The 13,180-nt window shown below is 49.5% G+C and overlaps 1 protein-coding gene across 1 annotated transcript in view; it reads left to right on the top strand.

Annotated features, from left to right (window-relative positions):
- Positions 1 to 614: 614 nt before the first annotated feature.
- Positions 615 to 13,180, top strand: part of HDAC3 (histone deacetylase 3) — a 30,862-nt gene continuing 18,296 nt past the window's right edge. The window contains exons 1-2 of the mRNA XM_034779295.1: positions 615 to 714; positions 4,262 to 4,344. Of these exons, the coding sequence (XP_034635186.1) occupies positions 660 to 714; positions 4,262 to 4,344 (138 nt within the window). The 5' untranslated portion in view covers positions 615 to 659. The remainder of the gene's footprint in view (positions 715 to 4,261; positions 4,345 to 13,180) is intronic.

The following is a 13,180-nucleotide window of genomic DNA, read 5'->3' as shown; positions in this document are numbered from 1 at the left end:
ATTTCCTGGCTATGGCAGCGGGCTGCATTGGCAATGTTCGTTTTTACTCTGCGCCCACTCTGCTCTTGGGGTGGTCTTGCCACTGCCCCTCTCTGTGCCCTGGGAGAGAGCTCGACCTCGCTCACCCGAGGACTGCTGCTAAGCCTTCCGGAGCCGGGGCGATGGCCCCGCTGTCTCCCTAAGGCTTCTCCGTGCTGTTCAGCGAGACGCTAAGGCGGCCCGGGGGACGCCACGGCCTCTCCTCCAAGCGCCGCCGGCCGGGGAAGGCAGAGCAGAATCCCGCGCTCCCGCTCGCAGCTACCCCAAGGCGCCTCATTGGGTGCAGCGCTCCCGGCAGCCCTTCCCGGTGTCAGCCCGTTCCGGCTCCCCAGCCCGGGGGGGAGGAGGGGTCGCGCCAGGCTCTGCCGGGTACGAGCCCCGAGGCTGCGCCATGACGACAGCCAGGTCACATCCGCTCTATCTGCGCGCGCAAAAACTCTGGTTGCAGCGGGGCGGGAGGACGGGACTGGTCGCGAACCAAGGATCGTCGGCTCTGCAAGGCCCGGCGGGGTGGGCTCGTGCGAGCTCTCGGCGTTGGGGGCGGGACTTGGAGCGCGGCGCGGTGATGTCACGGGTTGTGGGCGGAGGGGGCAGGCGGCGGGTCCTGGCGGCGGCGCGCCATGGCTAAGACCGTGGCCTATTTCTATGACCCGGACGTGGGCAACTTCCATTACGGTGAGAGGCGTGGGGCCCGCGGCCCCGTCCTAAGCCCTGGGCGGGGGGCAGGGAGCGGGCCCTGGGCGGGTAGAGAACCGGGGGCAGGGAGCGGACCATGGTGGAGGGTAGGGAGCGGGCCTTGGGCGGGTAGGGGACCGGCGGGCAGGGAGCATTGCTCTGTGGAGCTACAATAAACTCCCTCTGAGTTTCACTTACACCCAGGATCATCTCCGGAACATTAAGAGAACTTTCACATAACCCCCTTTCAGGCAAGCTGCTACACTCCAGGGTTAAAGGGTTGGAGGGGACACGCTCTTTCCCTCTGTAGCTTTTCTCACTGGCCATATGCAGGTTACCGCACACAAGCTTATGAACACTTCCTTCTTGGGTTTCAGTTAAGTCCAGAATCACCACTGGAACAACTGAAATATCCTCAACCATCATAGGCCAAGAGGTACCTTCTGTGTTCCACAAAGGACTGGAGGTACATTCTCCTTCATTAGGCACACTGCTATTTGCAACAGATAAACAATTGGAAACAGTTTTTCCTTCAACAGATAAACTGTTGCCTTCCACAAACAGTGGCTCATCACTTTTACCTGGTTCAGGCTCACTTTTACAAATTTCACTTGCCAGCAATCCATCACCCACCAGAAATCTACCCTTACCTTCCTCAGTTAGGGCTTCAAACTGACCATCAAGTTTAATTTGCTCTAAAAAATGTTTTCCTGAGCTGCTTTCTGCACTTCCTCTAATTCCAGCGTCACTTCTGAGATACTAGACGAACCTTCAGAAATGTCTTCACTATATAAACTGCTTTTCTGACTGGACAAACAGCTATTTTCCACAATCCCAAGGCTAGAGACACACTCTTCCTTGTTATAGTATACCTGGTTAAACACATGGAACTGCCTAGAGTCAAACACCCCCTCAAAAATCTCCCTGTTAGTTACAAATAATAGAGGATTTACATTCATACTTTTTCTGGGACTGGGTTATGACATTACTTGGATTAAACATAGTTACCACATCATTATTAAACAACATACCAACATTCTTATAAACTGAACAGATTCTGTTCTGTTCTGGAGACATCATTGCTGTAGAGAGGAGCTGGGCTTCCAGGTGAACACAGTTCCTGCTGTTCTTTCATTATTTTGATTTGAAGTTTAAGTTTGGCAACTTGGGTCTCAGCTTGCAGCAGCTCCATTTGCCTCCTGTGAGATTCTCTGGTTCTCTCCTCAGCTTCTTTTTCCAGCTGGGCCAAGGTTTGCTTCTCTTGCATTCAAAGTTCTGCCATTTCTCTCTCACGCTGAAGATGCTGGCTATCTCTCAGGGCTTATAGTTTTGATTGTGGATCACTCATTGTGACTAACATTAACCTTTAACACTTTCAGTATCAAAATTTTAAAATTTGGAATTTGGCATGAGGTTCTGATCCAAAACCCAAATGATCTGGTTCTGTGGATTCTGCCAAGACTATGCCAATGTGACCCCTGGTGCCTGGGGCAGCCCTCATTGGAAATGCCAAGGTCAGGGCAGGCTGCAAAAGGGAGAGCAGATACTCCCAAGACTAGTGGGTAACACTGAAGTTAAACTCTCCAACCAGTCACAGACTGTGCTTCTGCTCCCCCACACTGGTTATCAAGAAGCAAAAAAAGAAATCACACAGCCCCATTTATTGCATTCCAGTTCTCTGGCTCCCAAACAGCACCTAGATCCAGTACAGTGAGAAGTTATTTTAAAACTCTACTCACATACACAAAATGTTCTTTGGACCCAAAATACCACGCTGACAGACAATCCTTTAGTGTCTAAACAGGGGTGGACAAACTTTTTGGCCTGAGGGCCACATCGGGATATGGAAGTTGTATGGCATGCCATGAATGCTCATGAAATTGGCGTTGGGGTGCAGGACGGGATGTGGGCTCTGGCTGGGGGTGCAGGCTCTGGAGTGGGGCCAGAAATGAGGAGTTTGGGGTGAGGGAGGGGGCTCCAGGCAGGGGGTTGGGGTGCGGTGGGGGCGAGGACTCCAGCTGGGGGGGTGTGCTGCCCCGTCCACAGGTGCCATCCCTGCAGCTCCCATTGGCCGCAGTTCCTGGCCAATGGGAGCTGCAGGGGCAATGCGCGGAGGCCCCTAGCTGCCCCTAAACATAGGAACTGGAGGGGGAATGTGCCGCTGCTTCCAGGAGATGCACGGAGCTGACCCTGCTCCTCGGATGGAGCGGGGAGCGGGGCAGGCCCCAGATCCTGCTTCCCAGCAGGAGCTCGAAGGCCAGATTAAATTGTCTGGTGGGTCGGATGTGTCCTGCGGACCGTAGTTTGCCCACCCCTGGTCTGAAACTAAGGTTTATAAAGAAAAAAGAATGACCAAGAAGAGAGATGTTAAATGGTAAAACAGTCACATACATACAAAGACTTCAAAGTCCATATATCAGGTTCCTAGCAGTATAGGTGAGTTTGTTGGCTTAAAAGGCCCTCTGGAATACATCTACAGCAGGGGTCTCAAACTCAAATGACCACGAGGGCCACATGAGGGCTTGTTCATTGACACAAGGGCCGCATCACTGACACACACACACACCCTCGCTGCCCCCGGCCCTGCCTCCACTCCATCCCTTCCATGAGGCCCCTCCTCTTCCCACCCTTCCCTGCCCCCATTCCAACTCTTTCCCCGAAGTCCCCACCCCAACTCGACCCCTTCCCTGCCCCTAGAGGGTGCATGAGGGGTGTGGCGGGGGCTCAGGGCAGGGAGTTGAGGTACAGCAGGGATTTGGGGTGCAGGCAGGGTGTGGGGTGCAGCAGGGGGCTCAGGGCAGGGGATTGGGGTGTGGAGTGCAGCAGGGGGCTCAGGGCAAGGGGTTGGGGTGCAGAAGGGGTGTTGGGTGCAGGCAGGGGGCTCATGGCAGGGGGTTGGGGTGCAGGCAGGGGGCTCAGGTCAGGGAGTTGGGGTGCAGAAGGGGTGTGGGATGCAGCAGGGGGCTCAGGGCAGGGAGTTGGGGGGCGGGGTGCAGGAGGGCTTCGGGCTCCGGGATGGCAGCAGCGCGGGCCCCGCTCCTCTCCGGGAAGTAGCTGGAACCATGTCCCTGTGGCCCCTGGGGGAGGGGGTTGCAGGGCTCCGCATGGCAAAAATGCGCTCCTCTAGGTACTTCCCGCGAAGCTCCCATTGGCCGTGGTTCCCTGTTCCTGGCCAATGGGAGCTGTGGGGGGCGTGCCTGGAAGCCAGGGCAACACACAGACGGAGCCCTCTCTTCCCCCCATTCCCCCGGCCGCAGGGACGTGATGCCAGCCGGCGCGGGGCTCAACGGGGGCAATCCCGCGGGTGTAGTTTGCCCACCCCTGGCCTGGAGGTAGGCCGGGGGGAGTGGGGGCGGGAGAGGGCAAGGGGAGCTGACCCTGTGTGTGGAGAGGGTGGGGGTGGGAGAAGGCAGGGGGAGGTGGTCCTGTTTGGGGGGGGGGGAGAGGGCAGGAAGAGGAGGTTCTGTGTGTTGCGGGGGGGCAGGGAGTGGTGTGTCTAGCTTTGAATCCACTGTGTGTGCTGACTGTCTTCTTTTTTTCTTTCCAGGGGCAGGACATCCCATGAAGCCTCATCGCTTGGCACTGACCCACAGTCTGGTGCTTCACTATGGGCTCTACAAGAAGATGAGCGTAAGTGAAAACTGATAGGGACTATCTTGAGCCATTGCCTCCTTCTTTCCTGATCCATCCCAGAAAGTCTCCTAGTGAGAAGCGCTTAAACCAGAATATTCATACAGAAAATACCATTCCTTATCCAAGCCAACATACAGTTCTTGAAATTATTACAAGGCACATCATATTTGTCATAGTGTACCATCTGGCCTCAGAAATATATACTCTGCAACATGAGTGGGTCATATGGATTAAATAATATGTCCACAGCCAAAGGTGGTATACCACTTAAGTGTTGAGGGGAAACTCCAAAAATACATGATTTCAGATGTGGATTTCAAGATACCTGTTTGAAACTGTGAGGTAATTATTTTTATAAATAGCAACCAGCCATGCTAAAAGGATACTTGTTGGTCTCCATTTGTACCTTTCACAGAAGAGCTACTGATTGGGAAGAATAGCTTATCGTATATACTCGTTCATAAGCCAATTTTTTTTTGTAAAAAAGGGAAGGATCAGAGAAGGGGTTCGGCTTATGAATGGGTATAGACATAGGCGGCGAGTTCCATACCCACGTAGTGCTCGGGCACCAGCAATATTCAGAGACAGATGCCCAGCTCCAGCAATACTTGGGGCCGGGTGTGTCCCCCCCCCGGCCCCACCTGCGGCCCCCTCATACCTTCCCCGAGTGTCCCACAGCCTGACTTGCTGCCCCCGCTTGCCTTTCACCAGCAGGCCCCAGAGCAGAGTGTCCCTGTCTCTTCTGTGTGCAGCTCCATGTTGCCTCCCTGCCGCAGGGTCCTAGTGCCCCCCATTTCCACTGCCAGGGCAGAGACTCTGAGCCTGCCCTTCCCCCTCAGACCCTTTCATTTTCTAATGGGACCCTCCAGCAGCACAGGGGGCCCCCCCACCCACAGTCACCGCTCCTGCCCCATGCTGGGCAAGGGGCAGCCCCATCCCTCACCCCCAGTAAGGCTACAGTCAGGGGCAACAGCAGGGGAGGACGCCCACGCAGCACCCTCCGGCACCCACTATGGGGGAGGCGAGGGTGATTCCTGGACCTGAGAGGGGCCCTAGGAGCACATGCAGTGACAATGGTGGGGGTGAATGCGCTGCTGGGGGGGGTGGAGCAGGCTGCGGCCGTGCCACCTGGCCAGGCCAGAGACATCCTCACCTGGCCCGCCCCAGCTAAGGTAGGAAGGGATGGGATGGGAAGAGTGTGGGGGTCCCAGGCTAGGGGTGGGGTCATGTGGGAAGTGGTCACAGGGGTTATTCCCCTGACCCCCAGCTTCCCCCCCCCCCCCCCCACCTCAAAATTTCCCCACCAGTTGCTGTCCTGGCCCGTCAGGATAAGCCGCTGGTGGGCTGGGAGACTTTGTTAGGTTTACCTCCGTGCCTGCGGATGCTCGAGGTAAACAAACTGTCTTGGCCTGCCAGTGGCTTATCCTGATGGCCTGGGAGCCAAAGTTTGCCAACTCCTGAATTATAGGGTTGGCTTATGAATGGGTCATAAAAAATTACTGTTTTTACTTATCCATCTTGGCGGGGGCGGGGGTGTATCGGCTTATAACGAACCGGCTCATGATCGAGTATATACGGTATTTGATGGGCCTTAACTGTGAATTCCCAAACTTCCAATGTTTGGGTTTTTTAAATATAAATTGTTTAACTTCCTGGTTCTCTAATCTTTCTTTTTAAAATGATAACGTTCTTTCAGGTTAAAAGTTTGATACTTTCTTAATCTTAAGGCCAGTTTAACAAACTCTTTGTGTGGGTATTTGCCAGTAGAGCTCTGTAGTTGCATGTTTCCATAGGTTACCAGAATAATCATAATAGTATAATTACACTGCTCTACAGCCAAAATGCTTCTGAAATAAATGTAGTCAAACTTTACTAATTCTGGGTCACTGAGAACGAAAATGATGCTTAAAATTGTTGATTGGCTCTAGTTTTCAAGATATGCTATTGGGTCAGTATATACGACCCTTGACTTGGGAATGGCAGAGGATAAGTGAGTTATAAAGGGAAGGGATCTCAATTTAAACCAGAAATGACTAAAATACGTCTTTGACTGGATCTATGAATAAATCTATGACTGGGTTTGGACAGTACTTGCTTTTTAGGCAAAACAATGAATGATGCAATCTGAAGCTGGTATTGCGTCATACATGATATGAATTGCATCATGTTATTCCTAGAAGTCATGGATGATGCAATCATAACGAAGCTTACATCACTCAGCTAAACAAATTGCCCTATATTAGCTCTAGAAATCCTCCAGTGTCGTGCTCTCTTATTTGTCAGTGTTTGATTTTGCAAAGGGACAAATTTCTGTTTAGCCAAAGTGAGCAGAGATGCCTCGTACTTGAGTGAACAGTGCAGATAACTTCTGCTATGTTTGTGGTGAAGTGACTTTTGCATCACAAAAGCGCAGTATAACCGCTATGGTTAAGAAAGCCTATCACCTTTATTTTGGCTGCAAAATTGGAGATCAGGACAAGAGGTGTGCCCCACACATATGCTGCAACACTTGTGCAACAAATCTTTGCCAGTGGTTGAACAGGAAAAGGAAATCTATGCCTTTTGCAGTGCCAATGATTTGGAGAGAGCCAACAGATCATACCAGCAATTGTTACTTCTGCATGGTACCTCCAGTTGGGAAAGGTGTGTCAAAGAAGAAAAAGTGGACTGTGCATTATCCAAACATTCCATCAGCTATACGCCCAGTACCCCACGGAGAAGGACTGCCGGTTCCTGATGCACCAGAATCATTCTCACTTGAGTCAGACGAGGAAGAGGATGAAACTTCTGGTCCTGAACCATCAATGTGACAGGACCCACATTTTCTCCCATCCTCCTCCTCTGAACCACACCTCATAACACAAGGTGAACTGAATGACCTTGTCAGGGATTTGGAACTACCCAAGAGTAAGGCAGAGCTGTTGGGCTCCAGACTACAGCAGTGGAATCTCCTGGCAGGTGATGTTAGGGTTTCCATGTTCCGTGACCATCAAAAGGATCTTGTCCCATTCTTCTTCATGGAAGGTGATGTTGTAGCCTGCAGCAACATCGATGGTGTGATGGCAGCCCTCAACATCGTTCACAATCTAGACGAGTGGAGACTGTTAATTGATTCATTGAAGACGAGTCTTAAAGCTGTTTTACTGCATAATGGCAATGTTTTGCCATCAATTCCAGTTGGTCATGCAGTCCATATGCTGCTAACAGGGGAGTTTGAGTGGGAGTTCACAGGGGGAGGTGGAAGGGGAGGCAGGAGGGCATGGTGCCCCGTGTGCTGTGTTACCCCAGGTGCGGAGGGCACAGGTGAGCAGGTGGGCACAGACAACAGCAGCCATGAGCCAAGCAACAGGGGACACAATGCAGATGATTGCATGTGGCAGCTGCGGTATGTACATGGTCCTAGCGGGGGTGCCTGAACAGAGATATGTCTGTATGAAGTGCCGCCTAACAGAGCTGCTGGAAGAAAAGATCCGAGGTTTGGAGATGCAGATAGATACCCTGGTAGAGTTTAGAAGGGGGTTTGAGCAGCTGATGGAGCAAAGGCAAGGAGTGGCTGAAGGGGAATGCTCAGGGGTACAGGTGAAAGCAGGGGCAAAGGGGGGAATGCCGGGGGGAGAACAAGGGCAGTGGAAGCATGTGACCGTGAGAAGCAGGCCAAGGAAAAGGAGGGCCAGTGAAGGAGAAATAGAGCTCAGGAACAGGTTTGGGTTTTTGGAAAACGAGGAAGGGGTGCAGCAGGTGGTAACTGAAGGTGGGAGGGTGAGGAAGAAGAGAAAAGCAGCTAGTCCCAGAGAAAGAGGGGAGGAGTTGATGGAGACAGCACCAAATCTGGGCCCCGGGAGGATACAGGATGGCATAAGGGGGATTATAAGGGAAAACAGGAATGGACAGGGGTTGCAACTAGAGGGAACAGGGGATAGATTAGTAGATCGCACTGTCACCAGGCAAAGGCAGGTTTACGTGATTGGGGACTCCTTACTGAGGAGGTTAGACAGGCCTGTGACCAGGGCGGACCCAGAGAACAGAAGGGTGTGCTGTCTACCGGGCGCTAAGATACGGGATGTGGACCTGCGGTTGAAAAGGATCCTAAAAGGAGCAGGTAAGAACCCCTTGATCATCCTTCATGTAGGAACAAATGACACGGCTAGGTTCTCGCTGGAGAGAATCAAGGGAGATTATGCCAGGCTGGGGAAGACGCTTAAGGAAATCAAGGCTCAGATCATCTTCAGTGGGATTCTGCCTGTTCCTAGAGAAGGGCAGCAAAGGGGTGACAGGATTGTGATGATAAATAGTTGGCTACGGGAGTGGTGCTATAAAGAGGGCTTTGGGATGTCTGGCCATTGGGAGGCTTTCGGGGACAGAAAACTGTTCTCACGGGACGGACTTCACCTAAGTAGGGAAGGAAATAGACTTCTGGGAGGGAGGCTGGCACATCTCATCAAAAGAGCTTTAAACTAGGAATTTGGGGGAGACGGTGGGGAGATGTCCAGTTAATCTCCACACCAGATTATAACATTGAGAGGGAGGACGATGAGATAAGAACGGATATAGCCGGGGGGAAGAGATTGGACATAAGGAGGAGCGGGTGGATGGATACTAGACTAATAGGTCATACTGGCGGTACGGTGTCCGTACCAAATTGGACAACGAATGTGAGAGAGGCCAAACGGCATAAATTAAGATGTTTATACACCAATGTGAGAAGCCTAGGTAACAAAATGGAGGAACTGGAGCTCCTGGTCTGAGAAATGAAACCGGATATCATAGGAATAACCGAAACGTGGTGGAACGGTAGTCATGACTGGAGTACAGGTATGGAAGGGTATGTGCTGTTTAGGAAGGACCGGAACAAAGGCAAAGGTGGTGGAGTAGCATTCTATGTCAATAATGAGGTAAACTGTAAAGAAATAATAAGTGATGGAATGGATAAGACGGAGTCTGTCTGGGCAATACTCACACTGGGTAAAAGAACTACTAGAGCCTCCCCTGGGATAGTGGTTGGGGTGTGCTATAGACCGCCGGGATCTAGCCTGGATATGGACAGAGAACTCTTTAATGTTTTTAGGGAAGTAAATACTAATAGGAACTGTGTAATCATGGGAGACTTTAACTTCCCAGATATAGATTGGGGAACAAATGCTAGTAACAATAATAGGGCTCAGATTTTCCTAGACGTGATAGCTGATGAATTCCTTCATCAAGTAGTTGCTGAACCGACGAGGGGGGGATGCCATTTTAGATTTGGTTTTGGTGAGTAGTGAGGACCTCGTTGAGGAAATGGTTGTAGGGGACAACCTTGGCTCAAGTGATCATGAGCTAATTTGGTTTAAACTAAAATGGAAGGATTAACAGAATTAAATCGGAGACTAAGGTTTACGATTTCAAAAGGGCTAACTTTAGTAAATTAAGGTGACTAGTTAGGGAAGTGGATTGGACTAACATATTTATGGATCTAAAGGTGGAAGGTGCCTGGGATTATTTCAAGTTGAAGTTGCAGGAGCTGTTGGAGGCCTGTATCCCGAGAAAAGGAAAACGGTTAGTGGGCAGGAGATTTAGACCGAGCTGGATGAGCGAGCGTCTCAGAGGGGTGATTAAGAAAAAACAGAAAGCGTACAAGGAGTGGAAGATGGGAGGGATCAGCAAAGAAACCTACCTTATTGAAGTCAGAGCATGTAGAGATGGAGTGAGAAAGGCCAAAAGCCGTGTAGAGTTGGACCTTGCAAGGAGAATTAAAACCAATAGTAAGAGGTTTTATAGCCATATAAATAGGAAGAAAACAAAGAAAGAAGAAGTGGGACCGCTTAAGATTGTAGATGGAGTGGAGATTAAGGATAATCTAGGCATGGCACAATGTCTAAACGAATATTTTGCATCGGTCTTTAATGAGGCTAATTAAGGGCTTAGGAATAGTGGCAGCGTGACGGATGGGAATAAAGGAGGGAGGGGGTTGACATTACCGTATCCGAGGTAGAAGCCAAACTCAAACAGCTTAATGGGACTAAATCGGGCGGACAGGATGATCTTCATCCGAGAATATTAAAGGAACTGGCGCGAGAAATCGCAAGCCCGTTAGCGATAATTTTTAATGAATCGGTAAACTCGGGGGTGGTACCGTTTGACTGGAGAATAGCTAATGTGGTTCCTATTTTCAAGAAGGGGAAAAAAAGTGACCCAGGTAACTACAGGCCTGTTAGTTTAACATCTGTAATATGCAAGGTCTTGGAAAAAATTTTGAAGGAGAAAGTAGTTAAGGACCTTGAGGTCAATGGCAATTGGGACAAATTACAACACGGTTTTACGAAAGGTAGATCGTGCCAAACCAACCTGATCTCCTTCTTTGAGAAAGTAACAGATTTTTTAGATAAAGGAAATGCGGTGGATCTAATATAGCTCGATTTCAGCAAAGCGTTTGATACGGTACCGCATGAGGAATTATTGGTTAAATTGGAAAAGATGGGGATCGATATGAAAATCCAGAGGTGGATAAAGAACTGGTTAAAGGGGAGACTGCAGCGGGTCGTACTGAAAGGTGAACTGTCAGGTTGGAGGGAGGTTACCAGTGGAGTTCCTCAAGGTTCGGTTTTGGGTCCGATTTTATTTAATCTATTTATTACTGACCTCGGAACTGAATGTAGGAGTGTGCTGATAAAGTTTGCGGATGACACAAAGTTGGGAGGTATTGCCAATTCGGAGAAGGATCGGGATATCCTGCAGGGAGATTTGGATGACCTTGTAAACTGGAGTAATAGTAATAGGATGAAATTTAATAGTGAGAAGTGTAAGGTTATGCATTTAGGGATGACTAACAAGAATTTTAGTTATAAGCTGGGGACACATCGGTTGGAAGTAACGGAAGAGGAGAAGGACCTCGGAGTCCTGGTTGATCACAGGATGACTATGAGCTGCCAATGTGATATGGCCATGAAAAAAGTTAATGCGGTCTTGGGATGCATTAGGCAAGGTATTTCTAGTCGGGATAAGGAGGTGCTGGTTCCGTTATACAAGGCACTGGTGAGACCTCATTTGGAGTACTGTGTGCGGTTCTGGTCTCCCATGTTTAAAAAGGATAAATTCAAACTGGAACGGGTACAGAGAAAGGCCACTAGGATGATCCAAGGAATGGAAAACCTGTTGTATGAAAGGAGACTCGAGGAGCTCGGTTTGTTTACCTTAACCAAAAGAAGCCTGAGGGGGGATATGATTGCTCTCTTTAAATATATCAGAGGGATAAATACCAGAGAGGGAGAGGAATTATTTCAGCTCAGTACTAATGTGGACATGAGAACAAATGGATATAAACTGGCCGTCGGGAAGTTTAGGCTTGAAATTAGACGAAGGTTTCTAACCATCAGAGGGGTGAAGTTCTGGAACAGCCTTCCGAGGGAAACAGTGGGGGCGAAAGACTTCTCTGGCTTTAAGATTAAGCTTGATAAGTTTATGGAGGGGATGGTTTGATGGGATAACATGATTTTAGTCAATAGGTCAATAACGTGCCATCGCTGGTAATTAGTAACAATGGTCAATAATGGGATATTAAAAGTTACTACAGAGAACTTTTTCTGGAGGGTCTGGCTGGAGAATCTTGCCCGCATGCTCAGGGTTCAGCTGATCGCCATATTTGGGGTCGGGAAGGAATTTTCCTCCAGGGTAGATTGGCAGAGGCCCTCGAGGTTTTTCGCCTTCCTCCGCAGCATGGGGCAGGGGTCGCTTGCTGGGCAGGGGTCGCTTGCTGGAAGATTCTCTACGACTTGAAGTCTTAAAATCATGATTTGGGGACTTCAACAGCTGAGTCAAGGGAGAGAATTATTCCAGGAGTGGGTGGGTCAACTTGTGGCCTGCATCATGCGGGAGGTCAGACTAGATGATCATAATGGTCCCGTCTGACCTTAAAGTCTATGAGTCTATGAAACCTATGTCAACATGAAACAACTTTTGAGGTGCATAAACTATGACCAACATCAGTGGCAGCTTTGTGGCGATTTGAAGGTTGTTGCTCTCTTTCTTGGTCTGCAGACTGGATACACAAAGTACTCCTGTTTTCTCTGCGAATGGGATAGTCATGCAAGAGATTCCCACTACATCAAGAAAGATTGGCCACTCTGACAGTCATTGGAGCCTGGGAGTAAAAGTGTTCAGCATCCACCACTTGTTGAATCAAGGAAGTCACCCTTACACATCAAGCTGGGTCTGATGAAGAACTTTGTCAAGGCCATTGACAAAACACAAGCAGCTTTCAAGTACCTCCGTGGAAAATTTCCAAGGTTAAGTGAAGCTAAGATAAAGGAAGGTGTCTTTGTTGGTCCTCAGATTCGTGAACTTCTTCGAGATGATGCATTTGACCATGCACTGCGTGACAAGGAAAAGACGGCATGGAAAGCCTTCCAGTTAGTGGCAATAAATTTTCTCGGAAACAACAAGGTAGACAACTACAGGTTGTTGGTAGAAAACCTCCTCAAGGCATACAAAAGCCTTGGTTGCAACATGTCACTAAAGATACATTTTTTGCACTCTCATCTAGATTTTTTCCACCGAACTGTGGAGCAGTGAGCGACGAGCACGGCGAGCGATTTCACCAGGACATTGCAACAATGGAGAAACGCTATCAGGGCAAATGGAGCCCATCAATGCTTGCAGACTATTGCTGGACAGTGACAAGAGATTCTCCATTTAATGAATACAAGAGACAAGCCAAGAAGGGCCGACTAGACATTGAATAGGACTAAACTATATACATAATAGTTTTTTGCCTTTTGTTTCATAATAAATTTTATTTATATAACTCTTTTGCTGATTTTTAAAATGTTACATAAACAGGACAGGTGAAATATTATCA

This window comes from Trachemys scripta, chromosome 8 (genome assembly GCF_013100865.1).
Source record: "Trachemys scripta elegans isolate TJP31775 chromosome 8, CAS_Tse_1.0, whole genome shotgun sequence".
Taxonomy (NCBI): Eukaryota; Metazoa; Chordata; order Testudines; family Emydidae; genus Trachemys; species Trachemys scripta.
Note: the sequence above shows the minus strand (reverse complement) of the source record. Positions and strands in the feature narration are given on the sequence as shown.